Here is a 21,367-nt window from a genome sequence, read left to right as displayed (position 1 = left end):
CTTCATTTGCCCCCCAGGACTATCGCGTTTGCATCCCCGCGCCCCTCTACCACTGCCTGGCGTCCGTGGGCGGCTGCATGGTGTCGGCGCTGCACGGCTCCTCCTGTGTCTTCTCAGCTCCGAGCTTCGAGGGGAAGGCGACGCTGGAGGCGGTGTCTCAAGAGAAGTGAGAGTTGGCGAGTTCTCCCTGCGGAGAGTTCAGTGCCCCAGGCAGTGCTTTCTGCATGTCTCCCCTTCCGGGCTGCTGCTCTTGCTTCCTTTCCAGCACAGAGCGGCAGCTTTGCTGCTCTGCATACACAAAGGCCCTTCAGGAGGGCACTAAGCTCTACCTGGGAACTTGCCACACATTTTTTCCCCCGAGTGTAAGGGAACGTTGGGTCTCTAGAGATTTGTCCGCCCTGGTTTGTTACTGCCAGTGTGTTTTACACCTAGCCCCCCATCCACTGCCTCAGCATCTATCCCTGGTAGCGTTTCCAGGCTGTGCTTCGTGTGTAACTTGTTGAAAACAAAGGAGTTACAGTTGTGTATATGTATGTATATATATATATATATATATATATATACACACAAACATATGTATAGTTTATATGTACATGTGTATATGTGCGCTGATGTGGTACACATGTGATGTGAGTGTGAGAGGAGTGGGGTATTGAGGTGTTACTGCACTGGGTTCCAACTCTGCAGCTTTGCCTTTTCTCCCCCCTTCTTGAAGATGCTCCTTCTTACATGGCACACCAACCATGTTCATAGACATGCTCTCCCAGCCGGACTTCGACTCCTACAACCTTTCATCTCTTCGGGGAGGTAAGTCTGACAACTCAGGCAGAAAATGGAAAAACCCAGTGAAACTGGGTCTCTGTTTCCCTGCTGGGAGGTTATGTTAAGCTTTGTGAACAAATGACTGCTCTGCAGGGAAATGCTATGTTGTGTGAGCCGTTAATTTGGTGCTGCATTTCCTTTCCTTGGGTTTTCCTTCAAGAACAACGTATTTTTAGGGCTCTTCTTTCATCCTAAAGCAATCCAGGGAGGGACTTATCTGCTACAGGCTGCTGCCGTGGTAAACTGGGAAGCTGGATCACACTCGGCTCTTCTGATCATGAGCTACCACTGTGTGGCAGCAGCCACTTTGTCCTCTAAGCCGGTGTGGTCTGTCAGAGCTATTCTGTCATTTCTTGACCCAAACTTTCCTGCCAGTTTTTAAAGACACTTATATGACAACATATAACGTGTGCTGGAGGATTCTCTCTTATCTCAGATGGACTCAGCACAAGAGCTGAAGCAGGGATACCATCTGCCCTTCTGAGGCAATGGCAGCAGAGAGGAGATGGTGCTGAAGCACAAAGAAACATCTAAGCAGATTTATCAGCTCTGTTAGGTGAAAAGTCCTTCTCTCATCTTGTCGTGCAGCAAAGCCTACGCATTACTTTGCTTTCTCGCTCTGTCATCCTAGGGCATATCTGAACAGGTGAAAATGTGACCTGTCCTCCCCCAGAGAGGTGGTCCACTCAGGGCAGGAGGAAAGGTTTTCATTTTTATGGTGGTGATGATCTATGGGAGTGTTTGTTCTGCAAAAATCTGTGCCTCTTTCTGCTCTCAATCTTTCCTTTTCTGGAACCATAGCTTGGACTAGGAATGTGCTATGAAGTTTATTTTCCTAACAGATGAACTCTGCCAACCCTTAATTCATTCAGGCAAACTGGTTTTGCTGCAGCCTTTGCTTCTGTATCCGTACAAATAGAAAGTATTTTCACAGGAACCAGTGTATCCCAAAGGTCTCGCCAGCATTTCAGTCTGGCAGAACCTTCTGAGGGACTGCTCCTATGAATAAGCACACAGTTTCTGAGACAGCCATCTTCTCCTCTTTCTTGCAGGAGTCATTGCAGGTTCCCCTGTTCCCCCTGAGATCATGAAGGTGGTTTCAACAAAAATGCACATGCCGGAGGTTATGGTGAGTCATGGCTGCTGTGCAAAAGCTGCAAGAATTGTCTGTTGTGGCCAAAACCTGAGATGGGGCACCTCTGGGCAGCAGCTGTGCCAGAGCTGCTGTGGTCAGGTGTGGTGGAATGTTGGTGTGGGGCCAGGCTGGGGAGCAGCTGCGCAGTAGGGCTGGGATGGAGGGGGGAATTATGCCTGCTGTCCGCCTGGGTGCCTGGGGAGGCAGCCTGGTGAGAGACATATTTTGTGGAGTATCATAAGCTGAGCTTCTGTTGGCGTATTTCAGATTTTGTAAGCCCTTCTGTTTCTTTGCACATGCTGCAAGGATGAATGATTCTGGGAGAGGAGTTTCTGGTTTGTTTTGGTTTGGGGGTGTGCACGTGCTCATTTTGCTGTGAGGTTTCTTCCACCGTCTTGGACTGCACACAGATAGAAAATCTCATGCATGCTATGTGTTTGAGAGTCTGAACGTGGGAATGGTTCAGCCCATGCATGTGGCACCAAGCATTGCTCTATCAGAACTACAACCTGTGCTGGAGCACGTGTGCTTCTATGCCACTGCATTTCCATGCACCTCCATGGTGTGGAGGGGGTGGGCCATCAGCCCGTGGGGCGCTGGGACTCTGAGTGGCGTTTCATTGGTGGGTCTGAAGATGTGCAGTGTGTCACAGATGCCCCCACTTCGTGTTTGAGTCAGATTTCACTCTTTCTCGGGTACTGTGCAATGCTGCATCTGAGTGGTTTGTGCCTGCGAGGGAGTGAGCCAAAAAAGAGCCTTTCCGTTTTGCTTTAACGAAAACAAATTCTACCTCGGTGCTGCATTGCTTGCAAATGCTGAGGAAGTGTACTGTTGTGATGGATGAGCACATGAGTCAGGTTAGGCTGTTACTGTTGGCAGATCCCGACCTTGCCAGCACTGGGACATTTATAGGGATGACTGCACGCTCTGGAAAGGACCGGGAGAGTCCAGGGCATCTGTCCTGGGCCGTCTCAGAGGCGGCCAGAGGTTTTTCCTGGACATGAAGCCCTTCATAAACACCACAGACAGCCTTGATGCCGTTCCCTGGACTCCAACAGGTGACAGACACCTATTTTTATAGTAGGCCTGAGTTTGACTTCACAAAATATTTCCAGACGTGATTACAGCTGCCTGGGACCTGTTAGATGTCACATGTTCCTGCTTTGTGGAAAAAGGGGTGAGAAGCCCCTCCCCTCACAAGCAGTCATCCCGCCCATAGGATAAAGAGGATTAGGTCTATATTTGTACAAGCAATCTCATGTTACCTCTGATCCCCAGCCCTCAGACAGACACTGGGAGACTTGTTGAATTCATCTTTGCAGCGAGAGCTTTATACAGAAGATGTACATAAGAAAATATACAATTTGATTTCTATATAGGAGAAAGAGGAGTTTTCATCCTCTTGAAGGTCATTTACACTCAGTTACAGAGGAATAAATATACATACATTTATATAACTCTTTAGGATTAAAAAACACAGTTAAGTTGCAACTGTGGTATTGTAACAGCCATGACAATAAACCACAGTCATCCTGGTGTCCTGCTGGATCCTCTGAGTATGGGCAGGGCGAGGAGGGGTGCTCCAGCAAGGCAGCGTGGTGCACACCTCTTCCTCTTGGACGTGCATACATCTTGGTAGACCCCACAGAGTGGGAGGGAATCCAGTCTTCAGCTTGCTTCAGTTCCAGGCTTTCCCAGTATCGCTTCACTTAAAGATTTCTGTCTGGCTTAGGGAAATCGCTGCCTTTTGGAGCTAAGGGCAGCTCTGTCTTGGGGCCACCAGTTCCTGGGCATTGCTTCACCTGCCATCCTCGGCCCTGGCCTGCAGGGATCCCCTCCGGGGGAAGGCAGAGGACTGCACGGGTTGAGACCAATTTTCTTGATCAAGCAGCTGGGGAAGAACGCTTCTGCCTTCCTACTTGCTTCCACTCTATTGGAAGGGGAGAGACAGAGACAAGCTGGTTGATCTGGGATGTGGGTTCCGTTGCCTCTGGGAAAGATGACTGTGCTTTACCGGCAGGATCTAGGTTAGCTCGTCTTAGTATGGTCATGCATCATTTATTTTTTTTTAAATGCCTCTTTTAAAATATATAGATGTCGGAAAAGATTGAGAAGGTGGATTCCATCCTGCAGTCAGAGAGAAGCGGGGTTCGGAGGAGGCTGGAGGTGTTCAGATATATCAGCTATGTTTCCTGACAGATAGGAGAAGCTTAAGGAAGGACTCGAAGTCAGTAGTTTTCTGATGATTGGAGTGACCGGTCACCAGGACAGGCCATACTGGGTCCTGCTGGGGAAGAAGAAAGGAAAAACTCACGTTTAGGGGCATTTTTAAGTACATCATTAAACTTGGAGCTTTTGTGCATTTGGTTTTTTTTACACCCAGTGTGTGAGTGAAGCCCATAATTGAAGCAGAAGAACTAGAATTCAGGAAGCCATCACAAGTTTCCACGATGGAGGAGATACATCAGTCCAATCTGCAGCATCTACTGCCAACTTGCTATGCGGAGCATCTTACCTGAAGTGCTCATGGCCAGTGAGTGCTTCCTTTGTAAAGGAAGAAACCCATGGCAGGGAGAGAAGAGCAGCTGGAAGGTTGAAGAGCAGTGAATGTTGGTGCCTCCGTTCAGAATCTCCAGAGCAGGCAGGCTTTTAGGAGCTGCCAGACAGCCTTTCATCTGACACGTGGCTCCTGGACAGTGAGCGAGCCACCGTGTCTCTGAAACCCTGCGAGCTGCTCCCTGGGAAAGCTGCCTGCCCCTCAGGAGGTGCACAGTGAGCTCAGCTTCATATCCCTTCACATTGTGTCACCACTGGGATGGATTTGCGTGCTTGCACTGTGGCTCTTACACCTGAAGATACTGAGCTTTGTCTCCTTCAAGACTGGAATAAATTGGTTTTTATTTCATTAACGTTTATAAATTTTTGAGAGAGAGTTGGGCCAAAGGTGCAGAAGGAAAACCAGCTCTTATTGTCGTGGTTTTCTTACTCTTTTCCTAGAGGAGTGAACTGGAATTGAGTTCAGGCAGGGAGAGAAGAAGGTGAAGTATTTAAGTGTTGTGGTTTAGAAACCAAAGTTTTTCCGTCTCTGGTGCAGAACTTTATCCGCCCTGTATGGAATGACTGGTATTTCCATCTCCAGTCCATAACGTCTCTGTCACTACAGGATAAATTATTACAAATTATAGGAAGGCTCAGAGCTGCCGGCATAATGCCTGACATCTCGGGCATAAATTTATCTTCTCCATCCTGCTGTGCTTCTCCGTAGGGAATGGGGGCCAAATGGCCATAACTGGGCTTTGGGCTTCGAGTCCTTTCCCTTAGCAGAGGGCACAGCGATAGCCCTTGCTCACACAGTGCATCGCGGGGTCACTGCACTTTACTTAGCAAATGAACAAAGGTCTGTTTCCCAAAGGCTTACACACTTTCAGGCTAATCCAAAGTCGTTTGGAATCTGTACAAGCTGCAGATCTAGTCCTGGGATGAGGAAAAGCAAAACGCTTGGGGTGAGCTGACGACAGTTGTGGCTTTCTTGCTACTCTTTGCTCTGAATTTAGTACTCTTAGTGTTTCCAGCTGTTGGAGGTGTTTGTGTGATACTGTTTCACAGCTGGTGTTTGGATTGGTAATGTCAGTAAGCCCATTGCTCAGAGGAGAGCCAGCCCTGTCTCCTGAGTCACCCTCTGGCCCAGAGCACCTTATTCAAGGAATATTTGCTGTCTCGATCCTTCCTGTTCTGGGACATTCATTTGAAGGCACCAGCCCTTGTTTTTCTAAATACCTGAGTGTCTTGGATGGGAACTGTAGTTATTGAAGGGCAGGTGCTGGTCTGGGAACTGTTCCTTATGGAAGACATCTATTTTCATATGGAAGGTGTGGGCTGGGTGGCCTGGGGCCAGATTCCTCTGCTGTGTCTTGCCCTGGTTTTCAAACCAGACCTGGGAGAGCCTTCAATGGGGCAAAAGGAGGAGCATCTCCAGTCGATTAGAAAAGTAAAGTCTGTATTATCCCACCCCGGGGCTGGCAGTGGGCTAAAACCGCCCTTGATTTGACACTGAATTACATGTTTCACCCTTCCTTGCTGTGCCAGGCCTGTTGTTAGGTCTGTGATTGCTTTAAGGGGTTGACCGCATCCCCATTGCTCCAGGCAGTCTCTGCTCTGCAAGCCTGTGGAGTACAGCACGGCCAGGGAGAGCTCTGGGTGGGATGTCAGCTAAATCTCCGTGTTAACGACATCTGAGACAGCAGTCCCTGTAGCATTAGTGGCACTGGGGTTTGTTGTCGGTCTGTGCAAGAAGTGACTATAATCTAGCGCTAGGAAGTGGTTCTGTGACCCCTCTTACGTGCTTAATGGCGGCTTCCCTTCCTGGACCTCTTGGTGGGCAGCTTGCAGGTGCGGAGGGCAGGGGTGTCTCTGATGGACTGCCCCCGGTACTGCGCGGGCGTGGAGCACGTGTCCTCTGTGCGGGTGCGATTGCCTTTCAGCCACCTGGGGGGAGAACGCAGGCGCTTACAGGAGGCACAGCCCACCGGGAGCAGCGCTGCGGCCGCACAAACCCGGCGGGCTGAGCATTGCCTTCTGCCATCTCCTGCCACGCGTAGGCTGGGGGACCCCGAGAGGAGCCCAAGGAATGAGGGGAAGGAAGGTGTGATGGGCCCATACTTGCGCAGATGTGCCAGCTGGCAGTTGCAGTGCCAGGCATTCCTCGAGAGCGTCAGGGTCTCCATCTTGTCAAAGGGGAAGTTGCGGGGCAGCTGGGTCAGCCGGTTGTTCTCCAGGTGTGCGGTCTTCAGAACGGTGACGCCGGCGAACGCATTGTCTGCAAACTGAACACAGAGGTTTATCTGAGCAACACCGAGTTGGGGAAGGGGAGATGTTCTCCTGGGTTCAGAACTTGAGCATTCCACGTCGTGGAGGCAGCGTGTGAGGATGGGGAGCCCTGGAGGGAGCTGCGGGCTGCTGGGGGCGGGCAGCATGCAGGGTTCCTGGTAGCAGTCTCCTACCTGAACAGAGCTACAGCCCAGACCCACGTGGGACCTGCTTTGAAGCTACATTCCTAAATAAAGCAAAAGCGGGCAGCCCTCTTTATGTTTTGAGCCATACATCTCTGTTCTTAATGAAGGTATTTTCTGGGTATGTCCCTTCCAAGGCTGGACACCTGCCCAGGGCCACTGCCTTCCCTGCCATGGGGCAGCTGAAGGAGGCAGTGTTTGTGGTGTCTGAAAGGCCTGTGGGCTTTGGCAGTGCCCAGTGGTGCCGAGTGGAAAGTTACACTTGGCATCAGAGCCGTGTAGAAATAGAGGCAGGTTTCCAGCACCTCACCCTCCTCCGGGTTTTCTCATTTCCAGTGGGCTGTTTGCAAGGGGTGCTGCAGGATCTGTCTGCTCTTGATTAATGGGTAGGCTTTAAGGGAGAGCTTAAGCTCTGTGTGGCTGTGGACTCGAGTTCACAGCCCTCCCCTATCTTTTCCTTCAAGCTTCATCTCCATTTTTGCTCAGCCAATAGTTACTCAGATTGGAGAGTTTCTTTTTGAAAGCAAACCTGTCAACACAAGCTTTCCTGGAGGTGATGCATTAGAGACAGGGCTGTGTTGACAGAGCTGCTCCTGGCTGTGACAAACCATTCCTCCCCCTTTCTCAAAATAGGAAAACTTCCTCAAAACTGTAGAAAGGAGATTCACCGGGTCTGCCAGGAGACCCTGCGGGTCAGGCCCTGTGCTTCCCTTTCTGGTGAGCTCACACGCACCGTCACACTGTGGGTGGGACCGTCAGCCCTCTCAGCTGGAAGACCTGACAGAGGGAAATGGCTATTTTCAGCTGTGAACTTCTTCTATCTTCCAAATTAAGCAACGTTGGATAAATTTAGAACTTAGCTAAGAGACTCCCAGAGTACTGTAGCTGTTGGACAGTCGGCAGCACTGGCCTGTGTGAGCTGATCTCAGTAGGTTTTACTGCACTGATAGCAGAATTGCTCAGAGAGAAGCTGGCACGCCGTACAGCGGGGCTAGTAGCCTGCCTGCCCTGGCCGTGTTCTGTGTTGGACAGAGGAACACTGTCTCAGCTGCTTACTCCTCTCCCAGCCCCACGAGAGGAGGCGGTGTCTGCTGGGAACAGCTGCTATGCTTCCAGCCAGAGTGTGCATTTGTAAAGAAACTGGTGAATTTCCTCTTGTTTAAATTGAGAATTACTGCTGTAATTCCTCTTGCAATGAAGAGAGGGTGTATGTGATGCTTACAGGTTCCGCATTATCTTATTTTCTGTTGATTCATGCGGTGTGTCCTGGCCCATGTAATGCGGCATGCAGGTGGTTGGGGAAAGGGAATTCTGAGGTTCTCGAGTTGCAAAGAAGCCTGAGGGCTCTCCTTGTTCCACTCAGTGCCATGTAGGCTGTGATAGCTTCACGTGGAACAGTTTTGCACTTGAACATCTTGAAAGCTTTTCAGCCATACAAGAAAAAGCTAGCGACAGTATTTTTATGGAGAAGGAAGAGCTATCGTCAAGATGTCAGCAGCACTTAAAGTATTTGGTAGGGATTTCCCAGGTTGTGTGGCTTCTGTGACCAGGTGCACGCGGGCTGCTTGGGTATGGGGCATGCTGAGGTTTTGCAGAGACAACTGTGAACTTGGTTCATAGGCTAGAAAACTAAAACTTCGTGTATTTAGATGCTCCTGTGTTGGAATCAAGGACACTGAATTCTCTAGAGCATCACATTTCTTTAGCACAAGACTTGGAGCCCTGGGGTCCGACAGCTGGTATGACACTTATGTTGGAGCTTTTGATCTGTGCATGATGGGAGTCCCCAAAACCTGAGTCTACAGAAGTGATGTGACCGCATGTTGAGTGCCTCCCCTGGAGAGGTCAGTAAATGGGTTTCATATGTTGCATTTTGTTACCCCCATCCTGGAGAGGCTGGATCTGAGAGTAGACAAGGGCTTACATACTGACTGGGTGCTATCGAACTGCTTTGGCTAGTGTCAGTCTCCACCTGGGCACACTTCTGACTCCAGCTTCTTAATTTTCTTTATTCCCTTTGGAAACTCTAGTGTGGTCTGTTTCTGATAGCTTGCAGCAGCTTTGTTCTTTTACAGATAGGTGAGACCATTTGAGTTGCTCTTTGTTACTAAGAAATTCCCTATTTCATCACGTCTCCCTGCACATACTGGGTGTTGCTCTGCTTTGAAGTGCTGTCCTGCCTTACCTGGATGCACTTTGTTTTTGTGCTTCCTGACAGTGTGTCGTGCCAGGGAGAACTGTCCTTCCCTGCAGAAGACGCCCCCCTCCCCAGCCATGTAGGGTGCATCTTGGAAGTCAGGCTGCCATAGGGTTGCTCTTCTTGCACTTCTACCTGGCATTTCAGAGGTCCTAATGTGAGTTATTCCCTGAGTGTGATGCTTTTGCCTATGGATGATGCTTTCTCACAAGCAAAGGAGGAGGTTGTTTTTCCAGGATATATGAGTGTTCCTTCTCCACTCTGGTGGGAACAGACCCCCTTTGTAAGGTGCTGCAAGAGTTGCTTTTGAGAGAACATCAATAAACAAACCTTTCTTTGTAATGTGCAAAGTTGGAAGGCATGGGGGAGAGGTGAAGGTGAGGGTTCACATGTCTACCTGTCTGCAAGGCGTGAGTGAGAAACTGCTCTTGTTCTTTGGAATCTCCCCCTTCCAGACAGCAACAGGCACTCAGGCTAAGCAAAGGAGGCAGAGCAGTTCAGCTCTTCAGTCCCTTGTGTACAGGGAAGATGCCTCGTGTTTGGGATGATGGAAGGTTGCTGACTGTCCTGAGGCACCCCAAATACTTTCTCAGTGACTGGTGTGACCTCCAGCTTTGCAGCACTGCCTTTCCAATGAGCTCGACCAGCCCCAGATAATTTGGCTTTGCATAAAGCAGCCCACCAAAAGGGTGGAGCGCAGCTATGTATGTGGAGGCTATGTATGTTTTTTTTGCAGCTGGCAGGTGCCTCGCTTCATGCAGAAACTGCAGGCCTGGATCCCCCCTCTCTGCAAACTGCAGGAGGGGCGATGAATTTGGCAGCTTTGTAAAGGAGAACAGAATTGAGCCCTGTGTTTCATATACAGAGGAAAGGCAAAGAGAAAGGACTCACCTTTTTCAGTTTCATGTTGTCCAGGTGGAGAGTCTGCATGTAACGCCCAAAGGACTGGAAAGCGTTGTCTGGAATCACCTCAATTGGGTTGTGGGAAAGCTTCAGTTCCTCCAGCACTCTCAGCTTACTCATTGCACTCACGGGGTAGCTGCTCAGCTGGTTCTTGTCCAGGTGGAGGACAGCGAGGTTTTCTACATCCTCCAGGGCCCCGGGCAGGAGGTTGGTGAGGGAGTTGTCGGAGAGGAAGAGCCAGCGCAGGTCTTTAGCACCACTGAAGACCCCTGCTTTCAGCTCCCGGATTTTATTGCTGCCTAGGTGCAGGATAAAGAGATTGACAAGAGGGGAAAGGATCCCTTTGGATAAGTCTGGGATCTTATTCTGGTCCAGGTACAGGTAGGTGAGCTCAGAGAGGTCATCAAAGGCTCCTGGCTTTATGACACTGATCTGGTTGTCAGTGAGGTAGAGGTAGACCAGGTTCTTGAGCCCTCTGAAGGCTCCGGTTGAGATCTCCTTGATCCGTGAGCTCTGAAGATGAAGGGACACCAGCTTTTTCATGTCCCGGAAGCCATTGGTTGGCAGAACAGGGAAGTTGTTCTTCTGCAGGTTGAGAAGCCGTGTTTGCTCAGGCACCTTGGGGATCTTCTTCAACCCAGCATTGTCGCAGATGACATGCTGCAGGTCCCCGCCGTGACAGTGGCAGCTCGGGGGACACGCTTGCACAACGGAGATGAGACATGCCAGTAGGCTGAGGACACTGAGGAAGCAGCCTGACCGATTCATGATCAGATCTGGAATCGGTGTGGTGGGAAGAGAAGAAGCAGGAGGAGGGAGATGGGTGGGAGAGAGAGAGAAACTGGGTTTGCAGCATGCTGAACACAGCCCTATTTATAATGTTATTAAAAAGCAAAATCCCTTCCCACAAACCGCAGGCAGCAGCCAGTTGGAAGCAAGTGGCTTTGGGAACTTACTGTGAGCTTAACCCCTTGGCACCAAGCAGAGGAATGTCCTCAGTCCTGCCGGGCTCCACTGCAGAACTGCCTGCGCAAAGGTAGTTCTCTGCAGCAGGGGAGCAGATGGTCAAGAGGAACAAATGCAAACCTGATCCGTGAGAAATCTCTGATCCCCGCCGAGCCACGCAGGGCCCAGGTTTACCAGTGAGGGGAAAAGCAACCCATTTTGCCTGAATGAAAGCCTTAGGATCGCACAGCAAGGAGCACTGCTGCCCTTCAAACCAGCTTGTGCTAAAGTTTTCAGCCAGCTCTTGGGCTGCATGTTGGCCTGGGCTGTTATGGGGAGATGCACCTTTTCCTGCTGCGGCAGAGGAAAGGTTCTGGAGGATCTTGTCCCGTTGATTTCAAAGGAGTTTTCTTGAGGAGGGACTGGAGGAGGTGTGAGAGCTGTGGTGTCATACCAACGGTCAGTAGCACTGTAGTTGCTCTTGCAATGCAAAATTTTGGTTGAGTCCTTCAGATCTAGATGGCACCTAGAAATTGGCCAAGAAAGGGGAGCAAAGACGTTGGTGATTTCTGCTACATCTTCCCTATGGAGGTGGAGTGTGGTAGATCCAGGGCTGGTCATGGTCAGGAGATCTGCATGTGAAGGGAATTCTCAGCATGTGGCACTGAGGAGCAGAGGCCGTTGCCTTCCTTTGGGGGATGGAGCAATGGCAGAGCCTGCAGAAAAGCAGCAAGGTACAGGCTGGTGGGTGTGACACTAAGAGAAGAAGTGCTAGGTGGTGGTTCTTACTGCATGCCTGGCTTAGGCGAGGTGGATGGCAATGCCTGAGACTCTCGGGGTGAAGCTGGACAGGGAAAGTCATGGGCATTGGAAGGGGGATGGTGAAGCTGCAGAGCAAGGAAGTAACTGCTGGAGCAGGAGTGGAACCACACTGGTGTGTGTCTTGCAGCAGCAGTTGCAGGGAGCTGTGACATAGAAGTGTGTTAGCAATGCACAGGATGTCCCTTGCAGATAAAGCAAAGCAGTTAAAAGCCCCATTGCCTGCTTTGGGGAATGAGAAGGGAGAGATCCAGGAGTTGTGGGGTGGGGTTTGGATGTGGAACATTTTGAACTGATTTCCAGCCAGTTCCTGGCTGTAGCAAACAGCTGAGAGCCGAGCACATAACTGCGAGCTTGTTGAGATTTCTGCTGCTGAAGCTGGATACAGAGCCCCAGTGGAGTTTTTGCAGAGGCGAGACAGTCTCAAGAAAGGGAGGAAATCCAAGGGCTGACTTAGGACACAGACTGGCTTATTCACAGAGATTTCTGGGTTTTTCCATTGTTGCAATGAGGAATTAGCCAACACCACTGAGCATGCTCCAGATGGTGTTATGCAAACTGCCTGGCAGCCCTAGCTCCAAGCAGCAGCTGTCAGTTTAAATGGTGTTTTCAGTGCATGACTTATTTGGGGGGAGAGATGGGGCTTCTGGGGTGTGAATGTAGGTTCTGATGAGCCTGTGGGGCAGATGGGATTGGCTACACGACGATGTTGTGTGGGACCTCAGTGCAAACCAGGCCATGTCACTCTTCCAATATTTGTCTGTCCTGACATGCAACGCCCTGCTGTAGAGCAGCTGGGGCCTCACCACCACTTCAGCATGAAGTCGTTCCTCCTGCCTCCCCCCAGAGATGCCCTGCTGTAGGACCGCTGGGCTTCTGCTGGAAGTAAAGGTGAGAGGTGTTTTTGTTTGTGTCAGTGCAACGATTGAGCACAAAGCACACGCTCTGGTCACTGGAGCATCTCTCTGGTCAGAATCTGTGAGACAGGAAAAGAAGGGGTTCACAGAGGAACCCCCAGACAGGGACCTGCATGAGAGTGGAAAATGGAAAAAAAAAACAACAAAAAATCCTCTAAAACATCATCATCTTCTTCCCACTGACTGGTTTTTCTCTGAACAGATTCAACTGCCTTAGTCTTACCTGAACCCATTTGTTCAGCAGTTCCTGAAAGTTGTGCACCAGCTCTACTGTGCAAGAGCAACTGATGGGTGAGCTTTAAGAGTCAGCCTCTTTCTGTTGGACTTTGGAGCTCGGTGGTGTACCTGTGCTTCCCTCCTGGGTGCAGCTGATGTTGGATACTTGGTTTTCCCATCTTCTTGCAAAAGAAATGCTGGCCAACATTGTACCATTTCTGCAGAGATCCATGCTAGCCTGAGTCAGACTGGAGCTAAAGGATGCAAAGTCTTTGCAAACTCAGTTCATGAATACATCCCACCCGTGTGTGTTTCTGGAACAAGACCCCTTTCAGAGGCTAGGCTGCATGAACCTCAAGCCATCCTCTATTTTTAATTCCTCTGGGAACAAATTTCCATTTCTTCCACCATGATGCAGCTGCCCCCATGCTGTGCTGGTGCAGGGTGGGGAGATGGCCCTGCAGCGAGGGCTCCCTGCCAGCCCCACTGGTGCAGCAGAGCTTTGGTGGATGCTGCACTGTGCTGGGTCCGGCTGTGGGGCGGCAGCAGGGCAGGGCTGCTGGGGAAAAGGTGTCTGCTTCTCGGCTCCATTTCTCCAGGCACAAATGTGGAATAAAAGGAAGTTCTTTCCCCTAATGGTTTTGATTTCCATGCCTCGGTGAGCGCATTCCTGTGGCGGGAGCCGGCTGGCATCTGCTGCGCCTGGCACCTGGCCTGGCTGCCGGAGGGGCCCCTGGGCTCCGAGCTGCTTGAGTTTTGAGCTGCTTGAGTTTTGAGCTGCTTGCTGACAACCTCTGGCCTGCCCACACTGGACTTTGCAGCCCAGGGATGACTAAGGCTGGCCGGCGAGCGTACAGTGATCCTCAACAGCTTGCCCAGGCCCTGCTCGTGGCTCGTGGGTGGCTTGCGGTCCAGTGCTGACAATGGCAGCAGTGTTGGTGTTCCTGCTGCAGGGCAGGATGCCGCAGGGGGCTGGGGAGCATCCAGCCCTGAGCCCCACAGCTCCCCAGGGACCCGCGCTGCTGGGATGGGGCAAAGGGGACTTCTGGGATTCTTCTGCCGTCCTCTCTTTCTTAATTGATTAACAGTTAGCAAACATTCCCCGTGCCTGGTAATTGGTAGCTGTTGGCCTCCCCTCCTCTCCTTCTTGGAGGCGTTGTGGACTGAGCAAATAAATACAGGTTTTGAAACTGGATAAGTATAGATTTGGGGTGTTGCTTTGATGTTGCAGGTCAGAGCTGTTTTGATAGAACATTGGAGATGGTCTTATCCATGTGTAACCTTTATTTTTGTTGGTATTAACAACTCTGGTGTACTGAAACTGCTACACGTATACTACTCCATGTGAAAATTTTCTGTTGCTTGCTTAAGACTGACTCTGCAGCTTTGAAGGGGATCCAGATCTAGTTTTGTACATGACTGCACAGCAGCAATCACCCTCTTGGGTTCCAGGCACCCTTTCTGGCTAGAAAAGGTGGCTCAGACAGCCTGAGGAAGTGCCGTGGCAGCATTGGCTGTCCTACATTTACAACTGAGCTTCTGTCTCTCCCTGGCAGTGGGTGCTGGTGAGGGAGCAGGTGGGAAAACGTGCAGATGAGGCTCTGCAGCATTCCCTGGCATGGAGCAGTGTTTGAAGAGCCAGGTGGATAGGCAACAGATGGGGTCCAGGTGCTCCATCTCCAGGCAGTCCCAGAGAAATACCCAGCTTTCAGCAATGTGCAAGTAACCCATCGGTAGCAGTGGCATTTGGTGCTGAGTTCAGGCCTAACTTATTGCTTTTATTTTATGTTCTCAACGAATACCTTTTGCTGAGGACGAGGACCTGGCCTGTTTGTAGAGCTGGATGTGATGGTGGTGGGTGCACCTCCTTCCATGTGATGGTTTTCTTCCACTGTAGCGTCTCCACCCATTGATACACTGCCAGTTTGGCTCCAGTTGATGTCCACCCACTCCTCTCCCATCCACCCTCCCCTTCTCTCTGATCCTAGTGACTGCTGCACGATGCTCTTGGCTTCTTCCATGTAACTCACCCTGCCCTCACCGCTGCCCTGGCCATGCCGTGTGCACCCTGCAAGCCTGAAGCCCCCAGGTGGCTCAATGAGCTGGCAAGTAGGTGGTTTCAAAGCTGCAAAGCTATAGGAGCGTGCTGTGAGAACATTTAAAATAGTGACTTTGCATATGGCATGAAAGCAATGAGATCCCAGACTGCCAGCCACGTCCTCAATGGGACTGAGCTCTCCAAGGCTGTGTGGACCCAGCATTTTGGACAGCTTCCTTCTCTTTGAGCATTCAGCTTCCCCCAACCCAGTGTTTTTCCTCCTTTGCAGGACCTCTGTCTCTGTTTGTTCCCTCTCTCCTTTTCCTTTCAGATCCACTTTTCCTAAATGCAGTGGCACCCCAGCACAAGGGGTGGAGTTAATTATGCAGCGAAGGCCTTTTATCAAGCCATCAAAACACCGGCTAACTGTACACGCATTTGATGGTTGCCACTGGGCAGTGTTTCTGAAATGCTGGCAGGGCCAGGGAAATATTTGCAAGCCCTGAGATTTCATATGAGCCCGGAAAGAAGAGAGGCAGATTGAACCCCAGCCGGCGAGGAGCAGCTCATGCAGCAGTGGCTGTTTGATGGCTGGGGCAGTTTTCAGTGGCCGCCTTCTGGCCCAGGCAAGCTGCGGTGCCATTTGTGCGTTGGTCTCCTCCTGAGGCAAAGGCTCAACATGCAACAACACAAAGCCAGTGCTTTGGGCACCTGATATTTTTGGGATCTTTTAAAGCCCCATCCAAACTGGGAATATTTGGCAGCTCTTCTTGTGGGGAGAAATGCCAATGGGGTGGCCACCCTTGGAGGTTTGTCCTGTAAAACCTGCTTGTTTGTGTCCTGGCGTTTTGACACAAAGATGGTACTGTTGCTGCGGTAGGAAATGAAATCTCGTGTGACACAGGCTGGATGGGAGCAGAAGCTGTTTTTGCAGCGGCAGAGTTGACCTGGAGGTTCAGGAATATTCCAATACAACTTGTGGTTGTAGGACAGCTCTAAAGCAATGAGACATACAGCCCAGGGGAGGAGAGGACTCGGGATGGTGGTGGTGAGCAACTGCATGAGGAAAGATAGTTGCTCGGTTACGAACAGTTTGCATCTGGCTGCTAAGAAAAGGGCTTTGGTGCGGATATGTGAGACCAAACACTCCGCGTGGGTTTGGGGTAATGAGATCCACCCAGCGTGTTACAATGGGCAGGGTTCAAAGAGCTGCTCAGAGTCCCTCAGCACATCTCTTGGGTCGTCAGGCTGCTTTCTGGTGTTCATTACGTCTCTTTGAAGTCTGAAAATCCCTATTATTTCACGGTCAATTTGCTTCTCTTTTCCGAGGCCAGTATTGTCTTCAGTGAAGCTCCGTTTCTGTACATGTCAATTCGGCGGTTCCAGGCCTGGCATCGTTCTGCAGTGTGGCACAACTGGAGGGTGCTGATGAGGAGCATGGAGCTCTGCGAGGCCCTCCCCTCCAGGTCCACCCAGCATAACCCCTGGTACCCAGCGCTGCTGTCAGCCTTCTGCCTGCAGCCTCTCACAGCCAGGTGGGGGGAGGTGGTGTTTTTATTGCCATTGGGTGCTCAGGAAACCGCTGAGCACGGAGCTGACGAGCCTCGCTCCAAACTGTGCAGTAAATGAGTGGCACGGTTGGGAAAAACCCAGGGTCCTCTGTGCTGCTGCTGTAGCCACCAGGTCAGCCGGCTTCCCAAATGTTTGCTGAGGAGGCTGGACTCCCGTTGGTTTTATTTTTAATTTTTAGACGCTGCCTTCTTCAGCCTGTTTTGCCGATTCCGCAGTGGCTGCTGTTCAAACAGCGCTAGCAGGAAATGTTTTTGAAATGTGCTTTGAAAAACACAGTTCTGTTAAGATGTTCTTTTTATTCCCAGTTTAGACAGACTTAGGACTCACAGAGAATGAGCCTCTTGTCAGTAGCAGCAAGCTAGGCAGCAGCTGGTCCTGAAGCTGTCCTTGTCGCTGCCGAGGGCAGGGCTGCTTGGTGCTGGGGGTCATCGCAGCCCTCACGGTGAAAAAAGGCTTTAAAGTTGATTATATTCTGTACTTTCATAGCTCCTCTCAGAGCCAAGCGTCCGAGCTGGGCTCCCTGCCACCTCTAAAGCTTTGCTTTGACACTGGATATAGCTCCAGTGGAAATTATGGATCTGATGCAGAAATTATTGGGTGAGGTTTTCTGGACCGAAATGTACAGAATGACAAGGCTGGATGAGCATAAGTGTCCCACTGGGCCTTGAGAACTATGAATCTTCATGGATATCTCTGCACTTAAAATCCGCTTTGTGGAAGCGTGGTTTCATCTCGTGCTGGAGTTGAGCAAAGGAGCCCTTGGAGGAAATGCCACGCGTCGGGTAAGGGGAGGACAGCACAGCCTCTGCCCAGAGCCAGGCCGTGCAGATGAGGAAAACACTACTCAGATAGAAACAGTGTCTGAAGAGAGAAGAAACACAGAAGTACGGAGCACCACCCCTGTGTCCGGCTTCAGGGAAAGACAGGGACCAGGGGCTGGAACTGAGTGCTCAGAGCTGTGCTGCCCCTCGGGCCGGCTCGGGAAGCACGGGTTTCCTTGGGACTGTTAGGGCATGGGGCTCCTGGCTGCACCAGCCGTGCCACCTCTGGTCCTGAGGGTGTGAGAGCAGTTATGGGGACACACTGCAGCTGAGGCACAGCCCACTGTGCTCAGGGCACATAGCTGTGCTCACAGCATGCTGCCAGGCAGCTGGACCAGCGCAGTGTGCTGCAGCAGTGTCCTGCGAGGGGCTGCGTGCTGCTGCCTCCAGTTAAACCACTGGAGCGATGTGGAGTGGCAGAAAGGGTTGACTCAGGGCTTGGCCGGGATCCTGGGACTGACACTCCAATCCATCCAGCAGAGTGAAGCAGAAAAACAAAGGCGTTTGGATTCTTAATTAAGTGTTTAAGATCTTGGATTTGTGTCTTGTCAACCGTTTGATCCAGCCACAGGACCCATATTAGTGGGTGGAAGAGAAATCCTTTCTGAGCATTCAGTGCTGCAGGTTTTCTCCCTGACTGCTAGGCTGTCGTTGTGTCTGGTAGGAGAAGCCTCGTTACAGTCGCAGTTTGCACCAGATGGTTCCTGTGCATCCTGGAGATGATCTCCAGATTCCTGGTGAAGAATTCCTCCCACAGATCTGCAGCTTGGATTTCATGCTGACCCCACCATAGTCAAATGAGCACATCAGACGTTATGGCAGACTGCACCCAATGTGAGCTCCTTTGGCAGCTCGGAGCTGCAGAGTGCCAAGCACTCCCACCAGTATTATGTGGAGCCTGCTGGGGATGCACACACAGCTTGCTTGGATGCCTCGTCATGGTCCTTTGTAAAGACCCTGATTAGCTTTGAGCGCAGTGCATGGAGCCTGGTGAGCTCCATGCAGAACCCCAGTGGTATCAGTGTGCCCTTGCAGCACCAGTGGAGCCCTAAAGACAAGGGACACGTTGAGGTTCTGTGGATCAGAACTGCTCATGGATCAGTCTTCAAAGCTGTGGTGGAGAAGGATGCAGATGTTTCCTGCCTTGGCCCTTCCCTAGCTGTGCTTTCCCAACAAAGCACCCACAGGTGATGATGGGCAACATTCTGAGTGGCTTAGAGAGAGGAGGAGGGCTCCAGTATGTCCCACTGCTGAAACAGTGCTTCCAGGAGCTGAAGACCGAGCAGCAGTTGTAGTGTGGTGCTGTCGGCCGTGGCTCAGAACTGCCCTGAGCGCTTCCTTTGTGGCTGCTGGTGAGCTCTCCAGCCACCACACCGGGCACAACGAGCTGGAATTTTCCTCCAAGGAGAACTGACCTTCAGCTGAGGTGACTCAGAGCCTGCCGGTGGGATTAGTGCTGAGGGACTGTTAGCAGCAAGCAGCTTTTGTCCTGCTGTGAGGCTTTTGGTCTGTAAGTGCAGCTGCGCTGAGCACTGTGCAGCCTCGTGATGTCTTTAGGAGGGTTATGGGAGCTGATGTCTGCACAAAAGGATCTGGAGCAAACAGCCACGCAGTGGGGCACGTGGTTTCCCACAGGAGCCCACTGCTGGCTCCAGAGTTTTATCCGAGTGATTTTTTCTTTGCCTTAAGCTGTAGAAGATGGAAGGTGAACTCAGCACCTTGAGTGGATGGCTGCAAGGGCATACAGGCAAGTTCAGCATGTGGCAGAGATAGCAAGGAATAAACAGGGCAGGGCTTGGGAGGACACACAGAGGTTAAAAAAGAGAAGAGCGGGCCCTGGGGTCCTCCAGGAAAAGCAGCTGGGTTGTCAAATGTCAATGACAGACAAATTGCCTTGGGCAGCAGAGGTCTGGAGCAGGGCAGTGGTGAGGCCACGTTTTGCAGTCAGAGCCTCTGTAGCCTTTGTGCTCCAGGAGTCTGCCTCTGGCAGGAGCGACTGGAGAGCCAGCAGAGCACAGTGCTTGCCTGTGACTGGAATGACTGCTGATAATATCCTCCTCTCACCCCATCTCCCTCGTGGTCATCACTCACTTCATCTTTCCCAAGGCTGGAGCTGTGCTCTTTTCCTCTTGAGGCATGTTGCTCTTCTTGTGATTGCAGGTTGCCTATGGGACCACAGAAAACAGCCCTGTCACCTTCATGGGATTCCCCACTGACGATATTACCAGAAGGACCGAGACAGTGGGATCCATCTTGCCCCACACAGAGGTGAACACGATCCTCCCCACTTGCTCCGGGTCTTCTCTGGTCCTGGAGTTGGTGCATGCCATAACATTTGGCTCAGCTCCCTCAAGGCTCTGCTTCTCTTCCACTGTAGGCAAAAATTGAGGATCCAGAAACAAGGAAGCCTGTGCCTCTGAACACTCCTGGGGAGCTTCAGGTCCGTGGCTACTGTGTCATGCTGGGGTACTGGAATGACTCTGCCAGAACGCGTGAAGTGATCTCTGATGATAACTGGTACAAGACTGGGTGAGTCTGGAAAGCACCCTGCTCTCCCATGTCCCTCCTGGATGGGGACACTGCATGGGGATGTATGTGTATGTGAATGGTTTAGCTGTGATTTCCAAAGTAGGGAAAACTGGCCATAATTAGCCCTGTGATCTGTCAGCTCCTCTCCATGAAACTCCAGAACAGCTTTTAGCACAGAACCCTCAGTGCAAACTGCTCCTGGAGTTGGAGGTATTTACTTGGTGTGACTGTGCTTCCTCCAAGAGGCAAAGCACTGCAGGCATGCAGCAGAGACAAGGACAGTGACAGCAGGAGTCTCCTTCCCCTGAGCCCTGATGTTTGTAGATGCTGCCCATGACAGTGTCTGCCTATAGCAGAAGCTCTGTGATCTCTGCAGGAGTTTCTTCCGTGTGTTTTAGTGGCAACTCGCCCATTACCTTCCAGGTAGTCTGATCTGGCCTCCAGGTTGATGGGTGAACCAGTTGCTCTTCCACCTAGCTGGGGCAGGGCTTGGACTGTGGTGTCGTTGCAGGGACATTGCGACCCTGGATGAGCACGGCTACTGCAGGATTATAGGCCGCTGCAAGGACATGATTATTCGGGGAGGAGAGAACATCTACCCAGCAGAAATTGAGCAGTTTCTCCACACCCACCCCAACGTTGAGGAGGTCCAGGTGAGCAGGAGGGAACAGGGGTGGCTAAACAGCAGTGGTTTGTGGGGTGAAAAACCTGTACACGAGGATGCTTGGGACTGCTGCTGGCACCTGGCTGTCCTCCCCTATTTTCAGCTGCTTTAGTGCAATATTGTTCTGCATCTGGTGGGTCTAGGAATGGGGTGGGCAGAGCTTCGGGGTCTTTCCTCTCAGTGTTGCGGGCACACAAGTTCAGACAAAATCTTTGTGCAACAGTTTCACATCTGCAAAGCAGTGACTCATTCTGTGGTTTTTAAACTGCCTGTCCACTTCCATAATGCTCCCTGAAGTTGTTACTTGGAAAGCAGTCTGCAAGGACCGCTCTTACTGAGAATTAACTGCTGCACTCCTAAATCAAAAAAACTCCTCCAGCAAATTTCTGGAGATGAGGAGTTAGACTTTGTTTTATCTGTTCACAAGACAGAAACAATGTGCAGCATTGAGCAGCTGCTCCCAATCTGCTGGGATTGTTTTCCTCCATGTTTTGTGCTAGACAAGTTTCCCCATAAATAAACCAGTTATTTAGTGTTGTGCTTGTGCTAGGCTGGCATGTCTCCTTGGCACAGCCCCAGCGCAGATGGGATGCAAACCGGCCCTGTTTATGCAGTTCCTAGGGCTGCATGTCACTGCTCTGGACTCGAGGATGGACACATCTCTGGGGTTCTGAGGCACTGCTCCATTGCTCGAGGCAGGGATGGCAGTAGGACTCGTGTGAGATGGTGTGAGACAGCTTTAGAGATCAGGCTTGGGAGGCCCACCTCCTGCGTGCAGTG

General features: G+C 51.2%; 2 protein-coding genes across 5 annotated transcripts in view; one reads left to right on the top strand and one right to left on the bottom strand.

Annotated features, from left to right (window-relative positions):
- Nucleotides 1-21,367, top strand: part of ACSF2 (acyl-CoA synthetase family member 2) — a 37,077-nt gene that overhangs the window by 14,069 nt on the left and 1,641 nt on the right. For all 3 annotated transcript variants that reach the window (XM_040649902.1, XM_015295514.4, XM_046902253.1), the window contains 6 exons: nt 18-166; nt 716-807; nt 1,875-1,951; nt 19,555-19,662; nt 19,772-19,923; nt 20,435-20,576. In XM_040649902.1, the coding sequence (XP_040505836.1) occupies nt 18-166; nt 716-807; nt 1,875-1,951; nt 19,555-19,662; nt 19,772-19,923; nt 20,435-20,576 (720 nt within the window). The remainder of the gene's footprint in view (nt 1-17; nt 167-715; nt 808-1,874; nt 1,952-19,554; nt 19,663-19,771; nt 19,924-20,434; nt 20,577-21,367) is intronic.
- On the bottom strand, nt 3,267-10,853 carry CHAD (chondroadherin). 2 transcript variants are annotated; one of them, XM_004946334.5, is made up of 4 exons: nt 10,055-10,853; nt 6,617-6,780; nt 6,297-6,442; nt 3,267-4,244 (listed from the first exon to the last, which is right to left on the bottom strand). In XM_004946334.5, exons 1-3 carry the CDS (start codon nt 10,832-10,834, stop codon nt 6,301-6,303), a joined length of 1,086 nt encoding a protein of 361 aa, XP_004946391.1. In that variant the 5' UTR covers nt 10,835-10,853; the 3' UTR covers nt 3,267-4,244; nt 6,297-6,300. The 2 variants fall into 2 exon arrangements, with proteins under 2 accessions (XP_004946391.1, XP_001232036.1); XM_001232035.7 differs by having other exon boundaries at nt 3,267-4,241.

Source organism: Gallus gallus, chromosome 18 (genome assembly GCF_016699485.2).
Source record: "Gallus gallus isolate bGalGal1 chromosome 18, bGalGal1.mat.broiler.GRCg7b, whole genome shotgun sequence".
Lineage (NCBI taxonomy): Eukaryota > Metazoa > Chordata > Aves > Galliformes > Phasianidae > Gallus > Gallus gallus.
Note: the sequence above shows the minus strand (reverse complement) of the source record. Positions and strands in the feature narration are given on the sequence as shown.

Coding starts and splice junctions, on each gene's coding strand:
- CHAD (XM_004946334.5), bottom strand. CDS start 10,834: ATGAATCGGTCAGGCTGCTTCCTCAGTGTCCTCAGCCTACTGGCATGT. Junction 6,781..10,054: donor ACAACATGAAACTGAAAAAG/GTGAGTCCTTTC, acceptor CTCTGTGTTCAG/TTTGCAGACAATGCGTTCGC. Junction 6,443..6,616: donor CAGCTGGCACATCTGCGCAA/GTATGGGCCCAT, acceptor TTCTCCCCCCAG/GTGGCTGAAAGGCAATCGCA.